Source organism: Xylona heveae, assembly GCF_001619985.1.
Source record: "Xylona heveae TC161 unplaced genomic scaffold L228scaffold_9, whole genome shotgun sequence".
Lineage (NCBI taxonomy): Eukaryota > Fungi > Ascomycota > Xylonomycetes > Xylonales > Xylonaceae > Xylona > Xylona heveae.
The window spans coordinates 129,762-156,967 of record NW_017264201.1 but is presented as its reverse complement, the minus strand read 5'-3'; the positions used below and the strand labels follow the sequence as shown (position 1 = coordinate 156,967).

General features: G+C 47.3%; 12 protein-coding genes across 12 annotated transcripts; 5 read left to right on the top strand and 7 right to left on the bottom strand.

The window, feature by feature from the left end:
• Nucleotides 1–36: 36 nt before the first annotated feature.
• L228DRAFT_262510 (hypothetical protein) lies at nucleotides 37–964 on the top strand (the record flags this gene model as incomplete). Its single annotated transcript, XM_018334424.1, has 2 exons — nucleotides 37–500; nucleotides 652–964. 2 exons carry the CDS (start codon nucleotides 37–39, stop codon nucleotides 788–790), a joined length of 603 nt encoding a protein of 200 aa, XP_018186130.1. The 3' UTR covers nucleotides 791–964.
• Nucleotides 965–4,035: 3,071 nt separating this feature from the next.
• L228DRAFT_249330 (NOL1/NOP2/sun family putative RNA met) lies at nucleotides 4,036–6,791 on the bottom strand. The gene has a single exon (XM_018333073.1). The coding sequence runs from the start codon at nucleotides 6,738–6,740 to the stop codon at nucleotides 4,401–4,403; it is 2,340 nt and encodes a 779-aa protein (XP_018186129.1). The 5' UTR covers nucleotides 6,741–6,791; the 3' UTR covers nucleotides 4,036–4,400.
• Nucleotides 6,792–6,974: 183 nt separating this feature from the next.
• L228DRAFT_284531 (hypothetical protein) lies at nucleotides 6,975–8,137 on the top strand (the record flags this gene model as incomplete). The annotated part of the gene is made up of 2 exons (XM_018336237.1): nucleotides 6,975–7,241; nucleotides 7,322–8,137. Exons 1-2 carry the CDS (start codon nucleotides 7,131–7,133, stop codon nucleotides 8,135–8,137), a joined length of 927 nt encoding a protein of 308 aa, XP_018186128.1. The 5' UTR covers nucleotides 6,975–7,130.
• A 409-nt stretch (nucleotides 8,138–8,546) lies between these two features.
• On the bottom strand, nucleotides 8,547–9,121 carry L228DRAFT_200239 (actin depolymerizing factor 1; the record flags this gene model as incomplete). Its single annotated transcript, XM_018329631.1, has 3 exons — nucleotides 8,547–8,675; nucleotides 8,774–8,822; nucleotides 8,883–9,121. Coding segments are annotated over 3 exons (417 nt in total), but the record flags the coding sequence as incomplete, so codon positions are not given.
• Nucleotides 9,122–10,356: 1,235 nt separating this feature from the next.
• On the bottom strand, nucleotides 10,357–12,237 carry L228DRAFT_240352 (putative heat shock protein 60; the record flags this gene model as incomplete). Its single annotated transcript, XM_018331229.1, has 3 exons — nucleotides 10,357–11,861; nucleotides 11,916–12,057; nucleotides 12,121–12,237. 3 exons carry the CDS (start codon nucleotides 12,235–12,237, stop codon nucleotides 10,357–10,359), a joined length of 1,764 nt encoding a protein of 587 aa, XP_018186126.1.
• Nucleotides 12,238–12,964: 727 nt separating this feature from the next.
• Nucleotides 12,965–15,210, bottom strand: L228DRAFT_240351 (hypothetical protein; the record flags this gene model as incomplete). Its single annotated transcript, XM_018331228.1, has 2 exons — nucleotides 12,965–14,931; nucleotides 15,162–15,210. The coding sequence occupies 2 exons, from the start codon at nucleotides 15,208–15,210 to the stop codon at nucleotides 12,965–12,967; spliced, it is 2,016 nt and encodes a 671-aa protein (XP_018186125.1).
• Nucleotides 15,211–17,645: 2,435 nt separating this feature from the next.
• On the top strand, nucleotides 17,646–18,484 carry L228DRAFT_249325 (hypothetical protein; the record flags this gene model as incomplete). The annotated part of the gene is made up of 1 exon (XM_018333072.1): nucleotides 17,646–18,484. A coding segment is annotated over exon 1 (620 nt), but the record flags the coding sequence as incomplete, so codon positions are not given.
• Nucleotides 18,485–18,524: 40 nt separating this feature from the next.
• Nucleotides 18,525–18,844, top strand: L228DRAFT_249324 (hypothetical protein; the record flags this gene model as incomplete). The annotated part of the gene is made up of 1 exon (XM_018333071.1): nucleotides 18,525–18,844. The coding sequence occupies exon 1, from the start codon at nucleotides 18,590–18,592 to the stop codon at nucleotides 18,842–18,844; it is 255 nt and encodes an 84-aa protein (XP_018186123.1). The 5' UTR covers nucleotides 18,525–18,589.
• Nucleotides 18,845–19,396: 552 nt separating this feature from the next.
• On the bottom strand, nucleotides 19,397–20,512 carry L228DRAFT_278693 (hypothetical protein; the record flags this gene model as incomplete). The annotated part of the gene is made up of 3 exons (XM_018335643.1): nucleotides 19,397–20,117; nucleotides 20,236–20,288; nucleotides 20,441–20,512. The coding sequence occupies 3 exons, from the start codon at nucleotides 20,510–20,512 to the stop codon at nucleotides 19,502–19,504; spliced, it is 741 nt and encodes a 246-aa protein (XP_018186122.1). The 3' UTR covers nucleotides 19,397–19,501.
• An 868-nt stretch (nucleotides 20,513–21,380) lies between these two features.
• L228DRAFT_240348 (hypothetical protein) lies at nucleotides 21,381–23,927 on the bottom strand (the record flags this gene model as incomplete). Its single annotated transcript, XM_018331227.1, has 6 exons — nucleotides 21,381–21,805; nucleotides 22,082–22,230; nucleotides 22,315–22,523; nucleotides 22,560–22,588; nucleotides 23,017–23,695; nucleotides 23,799–23,927. The coding sequence occupies 6 exons, from the start codon at nucleotides 23,925–23,927 to the stop codon at nucleotides 21,381–21,383; spliced, it is 1,620 nt and encodes a 539-aa protein (XP_018186121.1).
• A 532-nt stretch (nucleotides 23,928–24,459) lies between these two features.
• On the bottom strand, nucleotides 24,460–25,735 carry L228DRAFT_249321 (hypothetical protein). The gene is made up of 2 exons (XM_018333070.1): nucleotides 25,218–25,735; nucleotides 24,460–25,149 (listed from the first exon to the last, which is right to left on the bottom strand). Exons 1-2 carry the CDS (start codon nucleotides 25,308–25,310, stop codon nucleotides 24,616–24,618), a joined length of 627 nt encoding a protein of 208 aa, XP_018186120.1. The 5' UTR covers nucleotides 25,311–25,735; the 3' UTR covers nucleotides 24,460–24,615.
• Nucleotides 25,736–26,101: 366 nt separating this feature from the next.
• L228DRAFT_284527 (hypothetical protein) lies at nucleotides 26,102–27,148 on the top strand (the record flags this gene model as incomplete). The annotated part of the gene is made up of 3 exons (XM_018336236.1): nucleotides 26,102–26,487; nucleotides 26,702–27,016; nucleotides 27,097–27,148. The coding sequence occupies exons 1-3, from the start codon at nucleotides 26,357–26,359 to the stop codon at nucleotides 27,146–27,148; spliced, it is 498 nt and encodes a 165-aa protein (XP_018186119.1). The 5' UTR covers nucleotides 26,102–26,356.
• Nucleotides 27,149–27,206: the final 58 nt, after the last annotated feature.

Below are 27,206 nucleotides of genomic sequence, written 5' to 3'. Positions count from 1 at the left end.
AAAAACGTTCAACACAGCAAAACCTCTGTGAAAAAAATGTCCGAACTCCCTCATCAAACTGGGCCACCTCATCAAGAGGATTCCCCGGTCGAATATGACATGTTTCGTACTGAGCTCCAAAGTCTCCAGCACATCCCCGAGGATGAGCTGGCTGCTCGAATGGTTCTGCACCTGAGACAAATCACTCAACCTGACGAACCATTGAGTTTCAAGATTGAAGCGCTCAAGATTGGCGTTGAGAAGGTTCACATTGATGTCAGTAAGATGCTAGACAAGATCAATGTTATGTATGGTCAGGTCCTTGGCACCGAAGAACGCACTTCTGGGTTGCCCGAAGAGATCTTCAAGTTGGCCGCCCGGCTCACTCGCCTCGAGGGCTTCCTCCATCATCTCAAGCTGAAAGTCGACGTTTTTGAGCAGTACATCAAATTTGTCGAAGATGATGAGAGTGATGACGATGAAGAGGAGCCCGAGTCGTCTGATACTGATAGTGACCCTGGGTACGCATTTCTATTTCTATTTCTATTTCTATCTCTATTCTTTTCGTTTACTGTCTTACCTTCTCTTCCCTCCCTCTAGTCACGGCTCATCGTCTTCAAATATACGAGGCCCTGTGTCACGCGCTGACATACGTATGAATTTTGTTGTCAGTGACACTGGAAGACTCGTTCCGGATACTGCTCAGCCTGACAAGACCGACGCCAAAGCCGAAGAGGCGGCCGCAGTCGAGGAGAATGCCGCTGCCACCGAGACTGGCTCTGAGGTCGCTGAGGACAAGGTCTGCGAGTGATTGACTCTCTTGAGCCAATCCTCTGCCGCATTCTGATGAGAGTGCCGCATCTCTGGGGAACTCCTGTAATTAGAAATCATGGAACATGTTGGGCATGTTGGTAGATGTGGTTTGCAGGTCTTGGATCCGTTCTGAGACCGGCCATTATCTACTTGAGCTATGTATTACAGGAATGGATGTTCTATCTTTTAACGTGCAATTGGTGACATTATGCGTTTATTAAATAGGTGGACAACACCCCTGCCAGCATAGCAACGAGGTTTTACAAATGGAAATTGCCTCCATCACGACTGGCCGCGAGATTCTAAAGTATTCATTGGTCTGTCATAAATGCTATGTCACAAACTTAATGCGATTGTAACATCGAAACCTTGAATGTACTTCTTATCCAATAATGACTTTTCAAAGCCTGTCTCCCATCCTGCCACTCCCACTCATCAAGATTACCAAGTATGAATCAAGTCTCTGACCTTTTTTCTTATCTACCAAGATACGGGAAAGAAAAGAGAACACATCTGCGGTCCTTCTGTAGGTCTTCAACGAGTTTTCAATCGCGGCGCTTAGAAGGTCATCCAAAGAATTTAAGTAACGCCGTCTAATTTATAAATAAATTGACTCCTACAGAATTGGTAAAAACAGTTAATATTATGACACAAACAGAGTGGACCACAAATGCACCATAGCAGAAAAGTCGAGCATATACAAGCATCAAACGCTATATACCACCATACATAGATTCTTTGTTCAAATGTGCATTCTACAACCAACAACAGGTTTCCAGACATTCTTGCATGCCGAATATAAGACCATTTTCTCTTATAAGTATCCCTAGTTGCCTCCACATTTCTGTGCTTTATACTCATCGTCCAAAAAAAAGTAGAATACAGATTCATCGACACAATCAAGGTAAATTGGCCTTCTATACCATATTACTGCGAAATAACTACTTACATATGAACACAAACCAGGACACCTCAAAATGGAGCAACCACCTCTCCCCTCACAAAATATTCTGCCCCTATCAACAGTCTACTACGCCGTCCCAGCCGGGGAATACGTTGATCAAGATCTTTACCATTCTTCAGGATATCCAGAATGAACAGTCTGATCTTAGATCAAAGGTCGAGCAAATCCAGAACCAGGTGAAAATGTCCCACAAGGATATAAAACATGAATTGCGCAACAGGGAAAAGACTACAAGTGCAATGCTCGAATTACTTGGCGAAATCGAGGAGACATGTGACGCTATAGACATGCGCACAGTTGGGATAGAAACGGGAATGCAGACAGAGTCAAAGAGCCAGTAGAGAAAGCTGAGTCTGTGTCGAGTCAGTAGGACTGTGTGCTTGATTCGGGAGAGTTGAGAAGATGGTATGAGACTATGGCAGATGTAGAGGGATATGTTGTCTTGTTATGGGAATACTATTGACATAAGACATTTACGGATGAATCAAGTTTGCAGTACAATTTGCAATAGATGTACAAGTGGTATGAAGCTGCCTTATTTTGAAGTACTTGAGTGTAGCTGAAGGACCATAATTTGGCAGAGTCTGCACTCGCTGATATGGATGATATGAATGATACTCAGTTCCAAACATATTGATACGAACCGTAAAAGATATTTCCAAATGGTAAAATACAAGCCCTTCTTTCTCGCTTATTTCTTCTTCATCAAGTGAATCTGAAGCAAAACGCCCACAACGTGTTGCCCTTCTATCCCAACTTTTTTGATTTGTTTACGGTTTACATACTTACATGCATACCTACAAGCTAACTATTCTTCCTCACCGAGTCACCGCAGGTACGATAAACTAATTATTCTCAGGCATATCCTTCAAAACAATGGCATTACTCACAAGTTAACAAGTTAACAGCCATCCCGCAGTTTTCGCAAGATGTCTCTACCTCCTGAAGCGCCGCAGTCTCTCCCGCCACTCCAGCCCGCTCTCATTCCCATTCCTAGCAGCTCGGCGGATGGCACTCTTGTCCAAATTATTTCCACCTTGCAAAGCATTCAGCACGAACACACAGCCATGAAGTCCAAGATTGAAGATATCGAGAGCAATATCGCCAAGCTACAACAAGAAATCAAGACTAACTCTGGGGTCGGCCATATTGGCCGATACGCCGTTCTCGAACCGTCAAGCATAAAGAAGAGAAGAAGTGAGACATTGAGACCCTGCGGTCCCTGCATGTTCTTCTCCGTTTTTTTTTTTGTCCTAACTTTTTGTGCAGGGAGAAGAAAAAAACAATCGCGAAAAAATGGCGGCTTGGCTTCGGACCTAGGGCGAGAAGTGTGTATGGAGGGGCACGGGCAGCAAGGCGAGTCGTAAGTTCAATTCTCAATTTCTCAACTTCTCATTTTCTCCCAAGGCCAGAGACTAGAGTAATTATGATGATTACATGAGATAAATTCTAAGTTTCTAACGCACATGTTGCTCTTGAAAGGACCGGAGCCCAGTACAGTTACCATGCGCAGCGAATCGATCCGTATACATTTCTTCCGGTCGTTAAACAAGACGAGATAAGTTCCATAGAAAAATAATACAGTGTTGGCATTGTTCTTTTTTTCTGCTCTGTGAGACTATGTCTGCTAGATATATATATATCTCTCTCTCTCTCGCGAAACAAAAGAAGCACAAGACATTTTTTTGGACTAAGTCAATTAATCTCTCTCAATCAGTCATACGTCTCTCTCGTGTGATATTCTAGTTGTCTCGCATCTTAGACGTAAACAAACCCAAGCAGCGGAAAAGAACCTTAAGCGCGGCCCCTAACGACAGACAGACCGAGGACCCATAACCAGACTGACTCTCCAATTCGGCTTAGCACCGCTGTGTAATTTTTCGCTTAGCGCAACTTGTCGCCCAGTAAACGCTGCCTCCGAAGACTCCGCCAGGCTGCGTTTCAGGAATAGGAGTGAGTCAGTGACTCAGTGACAGAAACACGAAAAGTCCACTGTCCACGAGTCCACGAGTCCACCACAAGAGGTACGTTAGAGGAGCTAGAGTGAATATCATACTAGAAACAATGAGAGGCTCTCTCAAGGTGCGAGAGAGCATGGCGATATACATTGTATTGACTGTCGCGAGTGAGCTGAGTCTGAAAGATTTAATAGTGAGTCAAACAAATAAATAATAAAACAACGACAAAAAGAAATTACGATAAAAAAAAAAAAAATAGAAAATATTTGTGAAAATATGCTTTGATAAAATATCGATTGATCCTAAAAACTCCAATGGTTTGTCCATATCTAAATACGACACAATAAAATAAAATTAAATAAGAAAAAAGGGAAAAAGGGAAGAAAAGAGAAACATGTGGAATACTTTTAGACCGTACTGTACACAAAGGAAAAGAGGAAACCAGGTCCCGAATAGAAGTCCCAGCTAATAATGTCCACCATTGAGAAAAGGGAAAGTGGATGACATGGCTGTATGGCGATGAGAAAAGGAGAAGATAAACCGGAATATATACGACCCCATGATAAAATGCCAAGGACGTGTAATGCGGCGAGTGCACTGAATCACTGATCCGCTGGAAGAGACACGAAAATACTAGACTTCACTTCCATGACGAATACGACGACGAAAAAAAAGTTAAAACAAACTTAAGCCTTGGTCTTGGTCTTGCTCTTGGCCTTCGACTTGGCCTTTGCGACAGCGGTAGGGGCATCTGTTGTGACGGTCTTTGAGCGTTGCTGGGAGACGACTTTCTCGCCCTTTTCAGGCTTCGAGGCAGACTTGATCTCGGCCTGGGCCTTCTTTTCCGTTTCAGGCTGAGTCTTTGCCTCGGACTTTTGCTGTTTAGCTTGCTTCTTATCCGCCTTGTCTGACTTGGCCGCAGGCTTTGGCGAAGACTCGGCTGTCGTCTCCTTTGAGGCAGCGCCATTAGTCTCATCCGACTTCTCTTGCTTGTCAGCCTTGGGCTTGTTCAGGACTCCCTTGGGATCGAGACCCTTCTTGCGGAGTCGTCGGCGGGTGGCTTTCTCAATATATGCTTCGTCTTCGTTCTCGTCGAAGCCACCAAAGTCGGCGCCACCGGCGGCGGCCCGTTCTTCCTCGTCCTCGGTCATGATGGGCGTCTTGTTATCGACATCCATCTCCTCACCGTTCTGAACAGCCTGTGTGTCAGGCTTGTCCTTTGTGGTCGTATTGGTCGAGGGACCAGTCTTCTTGAATTTAGCAACAAAGAAGCCATCGACGTTGTAGGCGTGAGGGTAGAAGCGGCGGGTCATTTTGAGCTTGGAGTCAAACTTCTTGCCCATGTAGGCTGTAAAACCGGGCACGCCGAAAGTGAGACCCGTCTCGACGAGCTTGACGTTGGGTCGCTTCTGCAGGGCGTACTGCACGACAGCCTCGTTCTCCTCCACAGTGACACTGCATGTGGAGTAGACGAGGTAACCGCCAGTCTTGCTGGCGTGGTCGACAGAGTCGATGGCGCACAGGATCAGCTGCTTCTGCAGGTGAGGGAGCTGCATAAAGTCGCGCTCAGACTTGTTGGTCTTGATGCTGGCGTCTTTGGCAATAACGCCTGTTCCTGAGCAGGGGGCATCGAGCAAAACGCGATCGAAACCGCCCATGACTTTCGGGAACTCGCGCGCGTCGTAGTTGCAGACAATGGTGTTCTTGCAGCCCAAGCGGTGAATGTTACCGATCAGACCCTTGGAACGGGACTTGTTGCTATCATTGGCGAAAATAACACCGGTGTTCTTCATCAATGCAGACATGTGTGTCGTCTTACCACCAGGGGCAGAGGCCATATCGAGAACACGCTCGTGTTCTTGCGGCGCGAGCGCCATGACGGGGAGGAATGATGATGCGGCTTGCAAAATGTAGTGGCCCGCCAAGTACTCGGGGGTGGCACCGAGCGGAACTTGACTTTCAAATACTTGCAGACCGACCTTGGACCACTTGCCAACAGGCTCGAGAGTCACGCCACGGTTGATGAGGGTCTGGGCGAGTTCACGACGGTGGGTGCGGAGAGTGTTGGTACGAATGACAATCGGTCGAGACGTTTCGTTGGCTTCGAAGAAGGCGAATGCTTCGCGCGGGGGGAAGAGATTAAAGAGCTTCTCAGCAAGGTAAGGACTGTAGCCGTAGTACGCGCAAATGTCTTTGAGCAGCTGAGCAACGTATTCCGCTCGCGAGCGACCCTCTTCAGCCAAATTGTGGAAGTCATCGAGTACGCGAACATTGTCGGTGATACGGGTCCGAAGAAGTTGAAGGTCGGGAGCGAGAAGGGTGCTCTGGTCGACTTCTTCGTCATCTTCACCGGGGAGAACCTTGGGCCTGTCGCCGGCAATGTTGGTTTGTAGCGCAGCCTCCTCGAGTTCGGCCTGCGCCTCCGCGTCTTCAATAGCCTTTTGTTCGTCGAGTTTGCGCGACAAACCTGCAATGTTGGCAGCGGTCAAGCGCTCCTCGGCGTCTGAGACATCTTCATCTTCTGAGAACATGGCTTTTTCGTGAGCCTCGTCCGAATCGTAGACTTCGGACCCCTCGTCAGACTCGCCCATAAAATCGTCGCCCATGGGCTCATCACCGTCCTCATCCTCCAGATCGTCGAGATCCTCAAATTCGTCGTCGGGAATATCAGATTCATCTTCCTCATCGTCGTCCATTGGGATGGGCGCTTTCTTGGATGGCTTCTTGGTGGCAGGAGCGGCAGCCTCAACCTTGGCCTTGGCCGCGACTTTGCCATTGGGCTTTTTCGTCACGGCATTGACCTCAATACCATTTGGCTTTTCCTTGACAGTCTCCTTGACCTGCTTCTTTGCCGGCTTCTCCTTCTCCTGTGTTGTTGTCTTGCGCTTCTTGTCCTGTTTAGGAGCCTTTCCTTCATCGTCAAAAGTAACTTCGCCGCCGGCTTTGCGTTTTTTCAGAGCGGCAAAATGGGCCTCGCCTAGGGCAGCAGGAGCGCCCTGCTTTTTCATACGCCGTCCAACACCCATTTTGTGCTGTATTGGTATGGGTATAAAGTGTGTGTTTTGAGACGGGTAAGTTTGACGGGACGGGAATTTTCCCAAAAAGTATCGTCAAGTTTTCTTTTCCTCATGTCGGAGTTTCCGATTCCTGCGCCGACTGGCACGCCTGGAACGCCGTAATAGCCAAGCTTAGTCCACCATGAACCAGCCAATCACGTATTTCGTCAGCATTACCTTGGCATCATCATCCTCCCGTTCGGTAGTAGCAGTCTAGTAATAATCCACCGCGGCCTTATATCAGAAGCCAACCTTGCAGCTCTTCGAAGACAGTCTAAACCTCTGTCGCAAATCGTTTAAACACGGGCAATCGTATCCTATTTATCTAGAGCAGTGCTACAAAACCCCGCCAACGCCAGCATGTCTGAGCTCAGCTTCGCCAAGCAGTTCCTTGCTGCACTGGACACACGGCCAATCAAGCTACCATCCGACTATGCCGAGGATCCAAGGAAACTGCCTGCCCAGCGTCCTGTATGTATTCACGGCTACCTTGGTGGAATAGCTATACTCTCTCCTAGCTGGAAATGCATGCTGACTGGTTGTAATGATAGTACATTCTCCCGAAATCCTCCGTCCCCATGACCAAACGTCCTCGTCTGTCCACTGCGACATCCTCTACCCTCACGTCCGGTGCGAAGCTCTCTGAGCAACTGATCACCGTCCAGCTCAAATCTCTCCGTAACCCGCCTTATGAGAGCACACTCCCTTCTCAGACCCCCAGCACGAGCATTCACGCTCTGAAATCTCATATATCAAAAGAGCTCGGTGCACCTTTGGACAAGATCAAATTACTTTACCAGAAGAAACCTGCATCGGATACAAAGACTTTGAAAGACCTTCTCAGCGGTTCTGGGTCCGGCACATCGACTCCGTCGGCGGACAACGCAGCAATGGACGTTGATCGGCTTGAGCTGAGTGTTATGATCATTGGTGGCGCAGCAAGCATCAACCAGCAGCCTGATTCAACACCTGCAGGTGTGGCAACTAGTCCAGGCGTAGCGGCGCCGCAACCTACCCTTCCAGAGTCAGTCAAGCGGGAGACCCCGGCTCATGTTCAGGCGGCGGCGGAGAGTCTAGCAAAGGCTGCTGAAGCGGATGAGGCGGAGACTGGAGAACTGGCAGCTGCTGGTATCAGTGGCGAGGCAATGACTATTGGTACTACAGGAGAGGCAACCCGTGATGAGACGATAGGGGCAACAGGACAGGGCCCAGTGGCCCAAGGGTTGAGCGGACCAGATGTGCTTCGAACACCTGCGTTCTGGGATGATTTGAAGGGATACTTGACTCAGCGGATACGGGATGAAGCAAGCAGCGAGCGAGTATTCGGGCTATTCAAGTCTGCGGTGGAAAAGGAAGGGTTGAATTAATTTTTTCTAACAATATCTATGTCAATTAGCATACAACTGTTCTCCTGCACCGAAGAAATATCAATCTTAGCATCAAGTATCAATCACCACATTAATGCAAGAGAGGCATACAGGAAATGATCACAGAATTGATGCATGTATAATAGATGATGAACAAGTGCAATACGGTGCAGCTAGGTGCAAAAACAAGCCCAGGGTGCATGATCTCGACTCAAATATCGGATCTCAGCTTCTAACAACTAACTAACATGTCTACTTCCTAACCGGTATTTGTCAACTCGTTCCCTCTGTTGTGAAAATAATTTGCTTGCCTGCCATGTACACGTCCTCCGGTGGCAGCAACAACCAACCAGTCTCAAATGTTGATTTTCATCGTAATCTAGCTCGAAGGCTCGCCCTTGGCGGCCTTGCCACCGCTCACCTTGCCGACAACTTCGTCCCAGGCAAGCTCATCGAGGTCAGTCGCCTGGACGACCTCGCTGACGCCGTTGAGAGCGTTGACGAGCGCCGATCTTGAGGACGCGTAAGTGGTCTTGTCCTGTAGGGGTGTCAGCATGATTCATCAATAGCAGGTATAAGGCATTCGCCCTCCATGCTCCGTAAGTGGGTGCCTAAGATAGGCAACACAGATCATACCTTGATCTTGGCGTTGTCAGGATTCCATGCGATAAAAGCAATCTTGCTCCTAGAAGCGGCCAGTTAGCGCTTTGAAAGGCAGACTAGAAGTTTTGGAGATTAATCATACCTGTTACCTTCGCCGCTGGCGAGAGCGTACTCAAAATCGTAGACCGCGTAGCGGGGGACGGGCTTTCCATTGTCCTGAATGCCGTCGAGAATCTCGACAAACTTCTTGTAGCTAGGGTCGGTACCAGCTTGGTCGACGACTACCTCGGTGTAGTTCTGCAGCTTGTAGATGACATACTTCTGCTTGCGCGCCTTGAGCTCCTCAAAGACGGTCAAGCACTCCTCCGACACACCGGCGCTGTAATGCCCTCTGTTAGCAGCTGTCGCAATCCATTGAATTATGAAATTCGCCGAAAAAAATTTAAAAGAGTTCGCGGAGAGTCCAAAAGTCGGAAAGCGAAAGCCTGTCTCTTGCTTCCTTTACCCCTTTGTCATTCCCCTAGAACCACGCAACTATCAAACGTACCCAGCTCCACTAGACTAGGATTCCAATTCATGTTAGCCACCGATCATATTTCAAGCCTAAGGATGCAAATTAACAGAGAAGCCCATACCATGATTAAGTTGTGTCTGGTGAATGTATATTCAGACTATATCAGAAAGAAAGCTTGGAATGATTGCTGCTGTTGCGGTGTAGGTGCAACGAGGCAAGTGGATCTGAAAGACGTCAGCCTTGTAAGCGAGATTGGTATCGTTGGGGGTAAGCTCCGTAGGATGCGCGTCAAGGGAAAACAGGATAAATCGACGGGGATGAAGGAAACTGTTTACAGAAGTTCAAAGAGTAAGGGTGAGGGCGTTTCGACGTACCGTGATGGGAAGATTGAATGATGGGAAGAAAGTAGGGTGGAATGGAGAAAGCTCCCAGGCGAGAGTTGGAGGGGTATATAGTGTCGACAGTTTACTTGTCGTGTGATTCGGAGGGGGTAGGAGCGACAATCAATGGGCAAAACAACAAGGTACAATGGTACTTGTCATCTGTATAGTGGGGTCTGCAGTAGCCAAGTTGACACCAGGCACTCCCTGCTTTAGCGAACAAGAGACCGTATTTTACTCCACCAAGGACAATATATACGCGCACAATCGTGGCTTCAATTTAACCAAGCTGCTGCCTACCTTGCATATTTTTTGTTTACTCGCATCATCATCATCCTCATCATTGCCATGTAAAAGGCATCCATCTATGTGTAAGCCACACATACTTTCTGTGCGATCACGAAATTAATCCTTGTCATACACGCGTATCAATGGAACTTGATCCAATTAGGGTCGCCTCTATGACGAATATAATACAAAGATCCGGGTTCGCTTTTTGCCAATGCTAGAAGTCGAGAGACTCAATGCGTAGGTCGAGTGGAGTAAGATATCAGAATACATTATACATGCAAAGAGAAGAGCAGCGTAGGAGAAAAACATAAAGACATGTAAAGAAAGCGAAAATGAGGAGGTGGCGTGCTAAATGTACAAGGATGTTACAGAAGAATCATTGGGATATTCAAAGACAGAGTACAAGTCACTGCATATTCTTAGGCATACGCTTAGAACATGCCGCCACCCATGCCACCCATGCCGCCCATGGGCGGCATGGCAGGAGCGGCCTTCTCCTCGGGAGCGTCAACAATGGCAACCTCAGTGGTACCGAGCAGCGAAGCGACACCGCTGGCATCAGTGAGGGCAGTGCGGACAACCTTGAAGGGGTCAAGGATACCAGCAGCAATCATGTCAACGTACTCGCCCTTAGAGCTGTCGTAACCCTTGTTGAAGTCGGCGCCAAAGTCGTCCATGAGCTTGCCCACGACAACGCTGCCCTCAGTGCCAGCGTTCTCGACAATCATGCGCGCAGGGCGAGTGATGGCGCTCTTGATGATGCTGACACCAAGACGCTGGTCAAAGTTGGCGGTCTTGACACCGCCAAGGGACTGGGAAGCGGCCTTGAGGAGGGCAGTACCACCGCCAGGGAGGATACCCTCCTCGACGGCAGCACGGGTGGCGTTGAGGGCATCAACGAAGCGGTCCTTCTTCTCACCGACCTCGACCTCGGAGGCACCACCAACCTTGATGACAGCAACACCACCAGAGAGCTTAGCAAGGCGCTCCTGGAGCTTCTCCTTCTCGTACTCGGAAGTGGCGGGGTCGTTCATGACGCCGCGGATCTGCTCGCAGCGCTGAGCAATGCTGTCCTTGGTACCCTCACCGTTGAGGATGATGGTGTCCTCCTTGGTGATTGTGATGGAACCAGTCGAACCGAGCATGTCGGGAGTGCACTTCTCGAGCTTAACGTCAAGCTCATCGGTGAAGACGGTACCGTTGGTGAGGATACCAAGGTCACCAAGGATGGACTTGCGGTTGTCACCGAAGCCGGGGGCCTTGACGGCAGCAACCTGGAGCTGGCCACGGAGCTTGTTGAGAATGCAGACAGCAAGGGCCTCGCCATCAATGTCCTCAGCAATGATGACAAGGGGGCGGCGAAGCTGGGTGGAGGCCTCGAGGGCGGGCAGAATGTCCTGGACGGCGGAGATCTTCTTCTCAGAGAGAAGGATCAAGGGCTTCTCGAATTCGACCTTCTGGGTCTTGGCATCGGTCATGAAATAGGGGGAAACGTATCCGCGGTCGAAGCGCATACCCTCGGTGACCTCGAGCTCATCGTCAATGGTGCGGCCCTCCTTGACGGTGATGACACCCTCCTTGCCGACCTTCTCCATGGCGCTGGCAATGAGCTTGCCAATGTGGGTGTCACCGTTGGCGGAAATGGTAGCGACCTGAGCAACCTCCTCGCTGGTGGTAATGTCACGCTTGTTCTTCTGCAGGAACTCAACAACAGCCTCAACGGCAGCCTGGGTACCGCGACGGAGGTCCATGGGGTTGCAGCCAGCAGCAACATTCTTGACAGTCTCGGAGAAGATTGCACGGGCAAGGACAGTGGCAGTAGTGGTACCGTCACCAGCAACCTCGTTGGTCTTGGAGGCGACGTCCTGGAGGAGACGAGCGCCAAGGTTCTCGAACTTGTCTTTGAGGGTGATTGCCTTGGCAACAGAGACACCATCTAGATGCTAGTTAGCGACGTAATTTCGATCTCAAATTGTGCATCAAAACCTACCCTTGGTGATCTTAGGAGAGCCGTAAGGGGACTCAATCAAGACGTTTCGGCCCTTGGGACCGAGAGTCGTGGCGACGGCCTTGGCCAGAGTGTCGACACCCTGGAGCAGAGAAGCGCGACCTTCCACGCCAAATCTGAGCTCCTGCAAGTACGTTAGCGTGGCTCAATTGCATTCCATGGACGCTTGAAAATGGTTCGAATTTACCTTGTGAGCAAATCTCTGCTGCTGGAGGTTAATGCCAGCAACGGCAGGCCGTAATCTGGAGGCGGAGCTCGAGGAAAGGGCCGAGGCCCGAGCTCTGGCAGTCAACGCACGCTGCATGGTAACGGAAAAATACGAATTGAAAGAAAGGAAAAAGAAATTAAGCGGCGCACGCTTTTGAATTAAAGAATTGTATATGCGTGGAGGAAAAAGGCGAAGTAGGAAGGGAAGAAGAAAAGAGGATGAAAGACGGAGATGGAGATTATTCGGGAACGAGACGAGATGGAGAAATGGATGGACGTCGGGGAAAATTTAGGGACAACAGCAGCGAAGCAACCAGAAGCACTAGTTCGTCTATTCTTGCTCCTTTCGTTTAAACATGCTCTTCTTTAAGTCACGTGGTGCATCTAGATCCCGAAAAGCCCGAGTTCCAACCTCAACCTAAACAAAACGACATTTCAACTTCAATTCTAGCCACAAGGTCCACTTACCGGACAGACATATCGCTTCAATTGTTTTTAGAAAAGGAGAAAGTTTTACTAATTGAATTGAGAATCTCATTATCATCGTATGAAATAGCTCTTATAAACATGTCAATTTCGCACGACAATAACCGATACACCAATTTCCCCGTTGCATTGGTGTAAATAGCGTCCTGATAGATTATGAAAAATCATAAGAACAAGGGGAATTTCGAAAGCGGGATGGGTGATCTGCACCCTGCAATTTCTTTCACAAGCAGCTCGTGATATCTTCGTCTCTTGGCTTTTCCTGCTCATCGCCATGAATTCGTTTGAGAATGCAAGAGCTCAAATACCCGCGACCGTTCATCGTGCTGAAGACATATCTAGAATGAGTCGAATGGGACAGGATCGAGGAACATCTCGCCATTTGCTTCCCCGAACATGTCGATCCTGTCCTGCTCTTCAACCCACTCCTGGAAGCCAGGGATTGAATAAGGGAATGGTGGAATCTCCTCGGCTTGCTCACTAGCCAAATATTCCGAATTGACAACAGAATCTCCAAGATGAGGGTCTTGAGTTTCCCTGTTTCTTTCCATAGCCGGCCCTGGGACACGGTCGTCTGAGCTCAGCCTATCTTGCATATTTGTCGCTGAAGGTCTACCGACTTCAGCATCATTTTCAAGTTCGTCTGAAGTAGTAAATTTCGCGAGATTTGAAGCCGCCGCAATTGCATTGCCGTTGCTTGGAATGCCAATTTCCGCATCGACCAAAGGCGTCCCCTCAACATTGATTGAATTAGAGGGATAAGGCTCAAATCGCGTTTGGCGACGGCTGTTGTCTCTATTTGATCTTGTACGTCTGGCGAGCCTATCTGAGATGTTGGTCTGAGGGTATTCGTGCTGCTCCGGGCCACTATTTGAAACCGGTGCCATAGACGGGGACACGAGAGGAGCACTGGTGTCATGTTTAGGCATATAAGCCTCAAACTGGGCTAATTGATATGAGGAGCTTGCTTGATCTCCTGCTTTGAGATATACTTTGTCAGTGGAAGTCTTTATGCATTCGCGAATTTGACATTTCTCGCCCAAGAGCTTACCATATGCAGCAGAAATCGGTTCAAAATTGCCGCCCCCATTGTTCGAATTTCCTGTACCAGTGGTGCCGAGATATTGGCTGTCAGGGAAGGCTTGCAGGTGGTATGACTCGAGCGCTTGGATTGCTGATCCCTGTTGCCAGCCTGAACTGTCGCCAACTCCCATGGCTGGAACTGGTGGTGCAGCTTGGTCAAAGCTACTCACAGCCTGCATGTAATTCGGGTTCATGAGGTTAGCTCCGCTCAAGGCGCTGATCTGTTGAAGGCCTTGTGGAAGAGTGGAAAGATTGTTGTAGCTCGCCATGCGGGCTTGAGTGAACTCGTGATTACCGTCATATTGGTCGTGAATATTTACCTCATTAGCGCCGATATTACTCGCAGGGAAAGCCTGTTGGCTCATCTCGTTTGAAGGTTGGGACTCGCTAGCAGAGCTGCTTTCAGTGGGGTTGCTTGAGATATTCTCCCCAAGCTGGCTATCTGTTGTAGCCTGGCTTGGCCAGTGTCTCAACCCCATTGGAAATCTTTCTGATCCGCTCTTGATGGGAAGAACAACAATTTTACTAGGACGACGGGGTTCGTCAGCCGAAGAGTTTGGAGAAGCGGCGAATTCCATCAAAGAAGCTCCTAGAGAGACTGACTCCTCTACTTCAAAGTGTCCGGGGCCCGGATACTGCGAATTGAGGGCCTCAGCGCGTGTCTGTTCAGTATTTTGGTATGAGACGTAATCTTCGTCAGTGAGTAAGGTCTTGTGTTCTTCGGTTACTTCAGAGTCCCAAGGATCATCATTCACTGAGTCCTCCTCATGTTTGATAGCCACAGCCGGTGCCTTGCGGGACCGAGGCTTTCTTTTACCGGCACGAGTTTGCTTCTTTCGCCCTTTTGGTTTCGATTCACTATATGTTTCGTCGCTTTCTTCTCCATCATCATCGAAAGCAGTCTCCGTCTTGTTGGATGTCATGGACAGGCCCTGCTGCTCAGAAGCTAGATGCGGCAACTGATATGTGGCAACCTGCGACAGATCGTCCTCCTCAGCAGCCAAGCCTGATACACGGGACTTTTTACCGCGCCGATTGCTAGCGGGAGGGACGTGGAAACCCTTTCGTTCATATTGGTCTCGAAGTTTTGCCTGATGTTGCAAAAGGGCGCCAACGGTAACATTGGGTCCGATATGGGGTACAATTTTGTGCCACGGAATCTTAACTCCTTCTTCCTGGCACACATGTTGGATCCAGAGACCCGTCAAAACATCCTTGTCGCCTGTTTCATATCAGCCAACTGCTGCAATCCTCTTGGATGGGACTAGAAAGAGAATCCACCGAAATAATTCGATGCTAGACAAAAGCACATGATAACCAGCGAACACGAAAACAAATCCAACAACCAATTATCCAATCGGTTTAGGATTTCAATTCTTGAGCTCCGAGGGTCAAGCGTGGAATGGATCGACATGCCATAAATAAAGGGCCCCAGAAGAGATGTCGACTTACTGTCCCACCGAGTCAGCTTCCGTGTTTTTGGCCTATTGACGATCTTCATATCGAATCTCGGTGAAGCTAATGAACATACAGTTAGCTGGTGAATGAAGGTATAGGAAGACGAAGTGATTTGGAAAGGTGAATCAGATAGTGAAGGGATCAACTCACCGAGAAAGATGAAGGTGAAGGTCAAGAGATGGTGACTGTCCGAAGGGGAACTAAGAAGGGACGGAATGAGACTTTATATCCTCGAGAGATTCATCTTTAACCAAGCCAGTTTCAATTTCGAGCTTCCGCGCCGCGAGGTCTACCGCACCCCCACCTCAAATGGCGCTAGGGCATGCATGCAATGGTGAGTGAGAAGAGAGTGAAAAGTGAGCGACGGATAGAGAAAGGCGATTCTAACAAGGGAAACATGAAGGTATAGATGACCGCTTTCATAACACCGCCATGATACCGGAATTGAGCATTCAGCTCGTCAAGGGGTCAGATCCGACGACCGTTTGCTCCAGAACTGGGGTGAAAACCTCCATTGAGAAGCCTAGCAAGGAAAAGACTTACCGGTGTCTTCGACGATTACTCCTCAAACCTCACAGAGAGTGACGCGGTTTCAGTGATCACAGGACACAACTCTCATCAGTTGTCTTTACACCCGGTCAGGGTTCTGGGTGTGATGAAGATGCGGATATCGAGTCCTTTAGGTAAAGAGATGATCAAGGCACTCGAGAGCCTCAAGCGCAGATGCAGCGCAACAAACACTATCAATCGTCCAATCAGACGCTCTACCATCTTCAGGATTTACAGTACAATAGTATCTAAGCGATGCTTCACTGTGAACCTCGGCTACACCTGTTGCTCCTGTCTACATAGGGCTGTGGTCTCTAGGGTAATGCATTGGAACTAGACTGAACAAATGTAGAACGGCTTTCTGTGCACTTTTCCAAGTTTTCGACTTTCAATTACCACAGAATTACATAGTATATCCGGAATTGATCATACTATAAGCCGTTGAAGCGTCGTATATCTGCAAGAATAATAGGGCTAAGCGCCATATGCACAAGCAAGCGCACCATCCCTGTCCTTGATAGCGACGCATGCCGCCGTATGGACTATCTTGATTTTGCAATGAGACTACGAAACGCCAAATCTACTGCACGAGTAAAGAGAAATGCGAACAACCATACAGCAGCCAATAGAATGTAAGACCCTCTAAGACTTAGACAAACCCTAACCCCTTCAATCCGTTGCCCTCACGCCACGTTACACACAAACAAGAGTTTAAAGACGTTAGTATACATGCCGAGCTCACATGGGGGTAGTCCAAGGTGTGTCTTTATTCGACAAGAATTGTGGAAGATTGATTAAAAGTGTCAGGCTTCTGCAGGGCTACCTAAGCGTATTGGTCCGGTCCGGTCCGATCCAGGTCAGTCTAGTCCGGGTCTCGGCTACGGCACTATCCATAAATTGTAAATATTCACAACTTCACAACTTCACAAGCGAGCTAAGCGCTCAACAAGACCGAACTATTTGTTAAGAATATTTTTCATTCCTCATGGCTAAGTCATTTCGAAAGTAATGACGGTATAATATAGCAGAGTCTTATTTTTTGGAATCAAGTATAAATATATCCCAAGTAAAGAATAGAAAACACAAAAGAAGCCGTGAAATGAATATTAGTCCTTATTATCATACATAGGTAGGTTTTTGGCAGTGGAAAGGGTTTCAGTACACGGCTGGAATATAAAAAAATTGAGATACGATATGCTAGGTCTGTTTGTCATGGTAGAGTAATTTGTCTCAATTCTTGACTAATTTGCATTTATGCATATCTATCAAGAGTTCAACGCATGTCATGATTCCATGGAACCGGTTTGTTATTTGACTTGGGTTATAACCACGTCACAATTCACATGTCAAAGTTCACAGTTCACAACTCACAATTTACAGCTCATGAATCTAGAACATGTATTCCATTCTGTGCATTTTCTAGTCTTTATTCCACTGTCATTCTCTCTTAATCTGCAGAGCTCTAAAGTTTTCCTCTATTCATACATCAGGCCGAGAGGCAAACCCCATAGCTTGGTGTAACGAAGGTTACAAGGGTTGCGGACAGATGATGGCAAGAAGCACAAGACACGGGCAGAGGTCACGGGAAGAGGTCACGGGAAGATAGGAAGAGAGGAAGGCGGAGGTCATCGGCAGAATCTATGATCTGTGGTGATTAGTAGAAGTTAGGACAGAACACAGCTAATCAGTGCTGATCAAAATTTATGGCTAATGGAACAGATTGTCTATATAAGGAGGATGGATTTCCTACGTAGTAAGTTTGTTCTGTGTAGTTCTTGACGTTATTAAAGTTATCGTTAACAATATTGAAGTTACGCTTTAATATTGGTTATCAGTATACAGATATTAGTTCGGCAACAATTCTATTGTTTACTTTTATCGACCCAGACCTGAATCGCTATTTCACCTTGCGCTTCTATCACTGAATAATATTGCGGGACGCTATATTACTAGGTGAGAACCCTTGAGATGCTGATAGGGATTATCTAGGAGATACTGCCCGACGCCTACTCGTAGGTGTCACCGTAGCACTTGGGCATCAATACACCATCTTGATTTTAGATTTTTGACTCGTCAAACAGAAGAAGAGAAAGAGAAAGAGGACACGAAATGTCATCATCGCCTTCAGCTTCTCAGCCCCAGCACCAGCACCAGCGCCAGCAGAACACGACAGAAAATGCGGAACTTTCGTTTCTCCGCCGCGAGAACCGCGTGTTGAGAACTCAGCTCGAAACACTTCGTACTCGACTTGATGCGGGGATCGTCGAGAATAATCCTTCCGTTTTGTCCGTTGTATCTGCCGGTATAGCCGCTGCCACTGCCGAGGATGGCGCAGGGTCTAAAACAATCTCCACTGTTACTGGTCAATATACCGCCCAGGCGGCCCGCCGGGGTGCTGGAACAGACTGTGGAGCTGGCACCGGAACTCCAGGAATACCCATCAAAAACAACAACAGCAACAGCAACACCACCGCCTCAGAGGGTCCTGTCAAGGTGACGTATTTCTGCGAAGCATGCGTGAATAAACTCGCCACGGATCCGTCGACTCAATGCACGCGCCGAGCGGGGTCGACGTTGTGTGATAATTGTCGCGGTGGAAGACGGTCTTGTATTCCTGTAAGCTCCCTTCCATTCCAGTTTCTACATCTTTTTTCTAGATTTTATCTTACTTTATCTTGTTTATTTCATCTCGATCTCTCGTCCCTTTGTCTCCCATCTCTCTGTCTTAGATGACGGAAAACAAGAAAACAAGGGAAAAAAGAAGAAGAGTGAATGAATGAAACGAGTGATGGAAAAATATTAACAAAATCTAGGTTCCTCTACCGCGCTTCAGTCCCCGTCTCGAGCGCAACATCCACCTCGCTCAAGAAATCATGGACAAAGCAGACAAAGCAACGCACGAAGAAAAACTTGCCCAGAGACGAGCCGCGCGTGCGCTCAAGGCTGTTTTGGAAAAATACCGCGCGGAAACAAAGCTCCCTGTTGAACCGAAACAGCGCGAGGTCCGCATGTATGACTTGAAACGGCGCAAGGTCGAAGCATTAGAGGAACTGGTTGAGCTTGGACGCATGACGGTATGTATACTTTGTTTGTGTGTGTTGTACGTGGTACTTTCTCCAGTTGCTTAAGAGAAGAAATGGGAAAAAGAAGAAAGACAAAGGAAGAAGAAAAAGGGTTAGCCTGAACTAATAAATTACGGATAGTTAAATCTCCCGCCTGCGTCAGCTGGACCAGACCCCGATCCGTATGATGATTCGTTGGGAGAAACTGTGAAGAAGAGGCCGGGCCAGACGGTTCTGGAGGGGGAAAATGTGCATGAAGGGGACGTGGTAAAGAAGGCGAAGAAATAGGTGGTGGGTATTGTGACTGTGTTCAAGTGAGGCGACCAGGAAAATTGAAGTGGTATATCAACGGCTTTGCATGTGAGGATGGAAAGAATATTGCAATGTAAGCAGTGTTTACGGTATTGGTTACAGTTAAATCGCGAATGAAGTTGAGATAGAGTTTAGGGTCTCGGTTGGTGCGTGGCTCGCTCGGGCCGGCGTTGGACAAGACATGGCCGGAAGGAATTTAGTCTCGGGTTTTACCTCATTCGCGGAACATTTGAACGTCAGAGAGAGATAGAAATAAATTGAAGAGTCGCCGAAAATATATTTTTTTACGATCTTTTGGTTTTACCTTTGCTATTTAGTATCCGGAATATGTATCAAATTTCGTCGACAAGCCCGTCTTGTAGAAAAATGATAATGGAGATCAATAATGAACCATTCTTGGCCGCCACAGAATCAGACGTGTTCCTCTGCATCCAAACCCACAATTTCCGGACCTTGGTCGCCCTGCGCAAGACTCTCATCGCCCATATTCAAGCCCGCAAAGCCCCCGCGAAATGACATACCCGCATCTTCAAACGTCCCAACGTGGTTGTACGATCCCACGGTATATCCAGGACTATCGGAATGCAAGTATCCGCCGTACGTAGCAAGTTCGCTCGCACCATCATATCCGGTACTGCCGCCGACAACGCCAAAAGGATCATCAAGCGCTGCACCACTGATAAATCCTCCGTTGTTATTATCATCGTGGGAAATAGACCGGTCAAGAAATCCGGATAGTTCTTTCTCGGCGTCCTCGCGTTTAATAAGCACCTGTGCGTGATTCTCGGCATTGAAGTTGAAAGCGCAAGGTTCTTGCTTGATGCGTGAAGACAAGCATTCCTCGTCATCAGCCGCAATTTCGCCGCTCAGGTCGCTACATTTCGCCAATTTGCGCTTCTTAGAGGAGCCCCCCTTCGTAGTGGTAGATGTGCCGGTCTCTTTGGACGGAGTGCTTGGGGGACTGGTCATGGCGCCGCTGATGGGCGAAATGCCGTGGGCTTTCATCATTCGTTCATATCGCTTGGCTCTACACAACAGTCAATACTAGTTCCGAAGTATTTTTTATCCGTGGTGGAGCGAGTGGAAACTTGGTTTGTCTAGCTGTGGAAGAGTGAAGTCTGCAATTGAAGCATTGAGAGACTTACGCGGCGCCTTTGCTGACAATTCCACATTCGTTGGCAACTTCGGAAAAATCAACCTATTTTGTATCAGCAAGACGAGCATATAAACACAAACGGTACGAGTGAGCGATTAGAGGTTATTTGTTTTTACAGAGTGGTAGACCGAAGCAGGCAGATGAGTTAGGGAGAGTTTGACGAAGGGTATATTGTAGGAGGGGCAGTGGCTTACCTTGCCATTGTTGGAATATCTGATGCAACTAATGAGAAATTTGAACTGTTCTTCGTTGCTGGCGGGAGGCATGGTGAGCCGCGAGTGAATTATTTAAAAACGGGTCGGAAGTGGCTAGAGTGAGTTTGCAACAATCCTCTGTCTGACTGTGTCCGGCTCTGGGAGATTTTTGACGTCCTCAAAGCGAAAGGAAAGTGAGGAAAGTTGGGATATTCTCTGACGCAAATGCCGTTTGAGATTTAGGGATTTGTCAAGATTTTTGACGTTGGGTGTCTGATAGAAGAATGAGATGAGACGGTGAGAGGAGAATAAAAACTTTCTCCGAACTGCTTCTGATCTGTGTAAGTTTGACTGCCAAGGAACTAAATGAGGACTCAGCTGCAGCTCAAAGTAAAGGAATTGAAAGGCTAAAGAAGCCAGAAGCGAGGCTGATGGATATCCAGAAATAGCGGCGGATGATTGTGGGAGGTCTACAATGATGTTCAAAGGAAATCCACTCGCAGATGCAGTTGACCGTGAGCAAACACACATCAGTAGTAGGGCTTGAATAGCTTGAAAAAACCAGAGTAGAATAAAATAAAGTTTAGGTCAAAGGACGGATGGCTGCAGACTGATGCAGCAACAACGAACGCACGACGATGGTCTTCTTTGTTGCAAATTCTGCTTGTCCCGAGATGCTGTGAAAATGATCAGAGGTTTGGAATACACCAGGTATTTGGATATGCTCTAGAAGGACTTAAAAACGACATCGACTCAGACGGAAGCCAGTTCCACACTGAAAATTTCATAACGACATAGTGATCCCCCGGTAAAACTGATAAAGACTCCCGCTTCCATGCTTAGACTCCCTTTTCGCTCTCAAATTTGATATCCAGATCTCGTCGCAATTCGCAGAGCGCTATCAAAGCAAACAAATGGCGCCTTTGAAAGCAGAGAAAGTCTAATCCTCAATCGTCACAGCCTCCTTCTTAATAAAGGGATTGTTGACAGGAGTGAAACCAGAAGCGACATTAGGCTCAACCTTGATGGTTTCATGAACAGAGTCATCGTCATCTTCATCTTCAAGTTTCTCATTGAGGTCTTCATCGAGCAAAATTGCTTCCTCCGGCTTCACGACCGATTCTTCATCATCGGCGTCATCCTCAATATCGGTGGTAGGTTTAGACAGCTTAGGGTTGGTCTTCCTGCCTCTTTTCTTGGGGGTCTCATCGCCCTTGGAAGCGGCAGCCTTGCGCTTGGTAGCAGCCTTTGGAGTTTTCTCAGCCTTAACTTTCGGCATATCAGCAGCGTCATTGATCATCTTTTTGAGGCGATTAAAAAGTTGGCGGGCAATCACAGCCGTCTTGTATCCCGTATCGATCGCAACTTGATCAAAATTAATCTATTCCTCGACATTAGCGATATGCTTTTTGTGAAAGCCTAGCCAGAGGGGAGCAGAAGCATAATTTCCAGGAATATAATGAGTAGTCGTGACTTAGGCCCATCAAAAAGCAGATTACTTCCAGTCAAGCCAATAGACGGCGGATACGCAGCGTATGAATGAAGCATAATAACATTAACTCGGGCCAAGAGGAGAGGATGCGAGGGCATTTCTTTAATGTAGGAGGAGTGCCACTGCGTTGCGAGCGAACGGCATTTTACTTGCCTTATCATTGACATTCTCCCCGATGTTGCGGAAGCAAGCAATCAGAAGACGAGCTTCAGCGTCAGTTGGCTTGTAGAGATTGGTAACTCCTTTATCCGACATTTTGACAGTATTGTTTGACTGTATGCAAAAGAGGTAGGTTTGTCTGTAGTTTGTAAGAAGAAAGACAGTCAACTACCCAAAGACACTGGGAAAATCTATACATCGTTCAAGTCCATGGAATGCTTACCCTTGAGTTCGAAGACTCGTAACTTGGATGTAAAGAAAGGAGCTGGCGGAAACCGAAACGCCTTTGAATACACCAGTGAGTAGGTTGGAAAGCAATAAGAATGAGAAGAGATTGTGTGTTGTGTAGGAAGAGAGAATAGACGAGGAGGTAAAGGAGGGAGAAATTACAAGAAGAGATGAGTGAGGGACGGGGAAGGTGAGATTGGGACGCTGTTAGTATTCCAATAAAAGCTCAGTAAAACTTACAGAAGAGGCTCTTGAAGAATGGATTGCGTCTTGAAGGAAAAGTCTCTGAAAGAAATATCAGGTAGGAGAGGGCGGGGTAAAGACTTCTGAGGGATATGAGAGATGATTAATGAGCAGCCAAAAGAGAAGGGAGAAGAAGGGAATATAAGTGGTTCCTGGGTTCAGAAAAGGGGGCCGGGATTTCAAGTGAGCTTGACGCGAGAGTTGAGGGAAAGGAGTGATTTCAGGGGAGGAACAATCCTTGACTAGAGGAAGAAAAAATATATCCCATGAATTCTCAAATGTAAGTGAGAAGGCAGATAATGGCTCGGAGACAGAGAATTTCAAGACGAAACCAAAGTAATGTTGTTACTATAATATATCTCTAGAGTAAGCTATCATTCTCGCTTCCCCAGACATGCTAACAATCAATTATCGGTCTCCGTGTTCTTCTTGACCCTTTCAAGACGAAATTTACCATCACCAATCTTATCGACACCCCGAAGACTTTCAGCATGTTCCAACATCCACTGCGCGAAGAGCATTAGGCCGGTGTCCGCTCCAGCAGTCCCCTGGTCAATCTCATGTTGTGCAATGGAAGAAAGTAGCAGAAGCCTTCCGTCAAGATCAAGATGGTCGAGTTCACATCTTGCTCTTTCGATACATTTCTTACATTTAGTGCACCAGTTATGTCTTTTGACAAAAAACTCCGCAATTTCTTCCCGATCAATCCTCACCGTGCCTTCCTCCTTGTTCACTGTTGTGAATCTGTGTATTGTAGGATCCTCTCTTTGAAATCGCACCCGTTTTTTAGGACGTTTGTTTTTGTCTTTTGCTCCACTTGGTCTCTTTAATGCAGGTGGAGCGATTCGGGGAATTCGAGGCATCTGAGGTTCCGGAGTCGCGCGTGTTGGGGTTGGCGGCAGATCTAGAGACGGCGAGCTGGAAAGACTGTGGCTGCTTCCACTCTCATTAGAAAGCGTATGACTGCTACTGCTTCCATCGCTCTCCGTTTCCATTTCCGTCTCAGTCTCGTCAACGTCCGGAAGAATCACTGGTATAGTAATACCAAAGCGACTTTCAAAAGACTTGAGACGATTTCGCACGCACATTGCGTTCCTGTAATCCAGAGCATTCTTGCATGCTTCAGCATCCACCTAAGTATCTTTCATTAGCAAGTGACCATTACACAAGAGCAGCGCCTCGCGTGCTATACTCTATCCCCCAAAGGTCTTAGAGACGAGGTCCTTTTTGACTTACCGCCCAGACAGTAGTATGTTTCAAACACGCTGCAAGAAATTCGACATCCATCGCCGGCATCATTCCTTTTAAAAATTCGGGGCTGACCGGTGGATATAGCCAGGTCTTGACTTTCTCCTTTTTGGACATCTATCACCAGCCAATCCAAGTCAGCAAGTTACCGACACCTTTATTAAGTGACTCATATACCTCTGCTATTGATTTGTTGATAAAGAAATAAGATACGAAAATATAAAGTTTTTGTTTTGAGACGGTTGCCAGATTTTTGTTTTGGTAAGAAAAGTCAAGGAGGGAGGAGAATTTATGTCAGGCGAGCTCGTTGGAGTGAAGAATAGTGAATCTGGAGGAGGAAAAAGCGGGGGCCTAAAGGGGCACAACGCCCTTATACGATGAGAAAGAGATTTATTTGATTAGAAGGTAATTTCCAAAAATTGCAGTACAGGTTTCTTGAGACAATTCTTAGCATGAACCTTACTGAAAAGAGCTTTGACTTCCGTTTGATATACGTTGCTACCCATATCTAAATATGAGGGATCTGGTAGGGAAAAACTTTAGGGTTCCTAACAGGAATTTAATTCAGCATAAAAAATGACGTGCATTTTTATAATTCTTTTTCTTTGTATTTAGATACGAATTGGTAAAATTAAAATCTTCTCAATTAATGCCTTTCAAACGCAATTTTTTTATGATTTTCAAGCACAGTGACTAATAATGATACTAATGCTAACCTAACATTATATTTGCTCCGAGTTCGAACCTTGACGGAAAAACTTCCATAATGAAATTCCCTTGAGATACGGTGCTGACTATAAAGCAGCTACTCCTCGTCCCATCGTGGCTCGACCTTGACCCGAACGGGAATGACACTCTCAGCGGGTGGGTAAACTCCAGCAAAGGGCCCAAAATCTTTTCGGTCCGGCATCATCTCGGGCGCCACTTGATGCTGTTGCGGGATTGGCATAACCGACATCATTCCCATATCCATTCCCATCATATGGTGATCGCTGACAGTGGGTTGCACCAGGCCATGAGTGAGAGAAGGGGTAGTGTCGATACTGTAGAGGTTCGAAGGGGGAATATCATCAACACGTTCGTGTTTGATGAATGGAATAGCTCGCGCAGGAGCGCATTCAGCATCGTCCGTCTGACCGTTCATCTCGTCATATTCGTGCTTCTTGACGACACTCTTTTCCTTGTCCGGATTTGTCTTGACCTTCTTCGGCTTTGGGCTCGCGCGACGTCTTGGAGATGGTACCACGCCCTCCATATGCTGCTTGAACCGGGAGAAGCGCATGCGCGCGGCGTGGCCATTGGTAATTTCCAGCTGGCTCGCAACAGCACTCCAATCAATCTAAGTGATATCTATCAGTGAAATATTCTCCAAAAAAAACAGATGCCTGAAATTACGTGAAGACATACCGATTTGAGATCAAGCTGCTTCAGAATCGTGTAGAGAAATTTTGCGGTTGGACCGTCTGTCGGCATTGTCTTGGACCTGCGAAGAGTAGCCATTTTTCTCAAATAACTGCGTGATGCTATTTCGGCGCTTGAGAAATGAATTGAGTGAGATAGAGGATCTCTAGGAATTGGGATAAGAAGATATTGACACACGAATCAGGCCAAATAGTAGTAATTTATGTTGATAATGAGTGAAACTGAGTTCAGGGGATGTGGAAATAAATGTATTCTGGGTGAACGAGCCATTTCAGTCTTGCCAATAACCAGGACTCAATCAAAGCAAACGGATGCATGCCGCGAGATGGAATGTTCTAGGTAGGCTTTTGAAAGGGATTGTGACCTTTCTAGAATTGACGGATAGATGCTTCGATTGATTACCTTCTTCTGATTTCTGGTGCGTGGTGGAGTTTTCTGAAGTCATATGAAAAGGCAATCCACCGGACGACGGGAAGAACCGGGACTGTGCGTAAGTAGTCAGCGACGAAACCTCCACCAGACGTCAAAATCATCAAACCTCTGCTAAAGTGAAGGGAACCAATATTACCCCAAAACCAAGAAGTTTATGATGCTGCAAACTGACATGTTTATCTTGTTTTTGTTTATGTTCAAAATTTCGGGAAAGCCGTTGGATAGGCTGGCGGATAGCTGCGCCGCAGCAAACATGCGATGTTGCAGGAATGTTGATATTGCATCAAAATGCCCAACAGCGCCCTCGTTATGTTTCTTATGCTGCTTGTCTAGAAGATAAATTATATGCCGTCTCCTATTGCCATGTTTTATCTGTTATAAGTCTTCGCTCGGCACTTTTCTCAAGGAGCGCCTTTTGCTTCGTCCTATCAGTGTTTCGCAATGTTTGTTTTGCATCGCAGAGATTTGAGTCTATGAGGGATCACTCACAGTCTCATCGCCGCGGCGATGCCTTTCTCGCCTGTCCAAGATGAAGTTGAGTTGAGATCCTCATCACTTCTGTTTTCTTTTACAAACTTCCCATCCACATCAGCACTTCCACAAACAGATCCTGAAACTCACTCATTACTCCATTCCCGTCTGACTTGAACTCTTTCATTCTTATTGTTTGCTCTTTCCTCGATTCAATTACAATGAGCGTCAAGCCTCCGACCACGGCCCAAATCAGGCTTCTTCTTGCGGTGATTGAGTCAAGCCGCGAACACATCAACTGGGACTCCGTCAAGAGTATTCTTGACTCGGATGCCAGCCCCGAAGCTCTTCGGTAGGTCTCGACACTCATACATCTAAGCAGGCTGGAGATTGTATGAGTGTTACTAGACTGTTTATTCCTTGTCTCCTCATTTATTTGCATTCAGTTTTGTTTTCATCATCTTCCTCTCCAAAAACAGCGCAGTCAAGCAGTACCCAACATGCATCTCTAACTTTTCCTTACTCCCTTTCTACTAAGATATATATATGACTAACAAGCAAACTAGAAAGAGGCACTACGACCTAAAGCTTAAATATCGTAGTGCTGGCCATGCCTACGGCTCTCCGTGTGCTTTCGCTGCTGAGGAAGATGAAGGTGCCACTGCCCCCACCCCGCCCAAGGCCAAAAGCGTCTCTACCGCTGGCAAACGTAAGAGAGTCGGCGCCGAAGCTTCCACTACTGAGGGCAATGACGGAAGCACTATCGAGCCGCCTGTTTGTTCTAAGAAGCGCGCCACTAAACGTGGTAAAGCCGCTCCTGCCGCTGCGGCGACCAAGACCCCAAACCGCGGCAATGCGAAGAAGACTCGCACCACTAAATAGTAGGTAGACCTCTTTCCGAGACAATCAAACTGCATTTGACTAATAGAATTTGGATCACTAGGCCTCTCTTCTTCATCAGTCTTAAGCAGTTTCCTAGAATTGCGTGGCTTATACCGCACGGTGGATCTTAAGTTTCTGCCACTAGGCACTGTCAAGATTGGTTTCCCCTCAATTCTGTGGTTCCCTGTT

Coding starts and splice junctions, on each gene's coding strand:
- L228DRAFT_249321 (XM_018333070.1), bottom strand. CDS start 25,310: ATGGCTACTCTTCGCAGGTCCAAGACAATGCCGACAGACGGTCCAACC. Junction 25,150..25,217: donor AGCAGCTTGATCTCAAATCG/GTATGTCTTCAC, acceptor GATATCACTTAG/ATTGATTGGAGTGCTGTTGC.
- L228DRAFT_249330 (XM_018333073.1), bottom strand. CDS start 6,740: ATGGGTGTTGGACGGCGTATGAAAAAGCAGGGCGCTCCTGCTGCCCTA.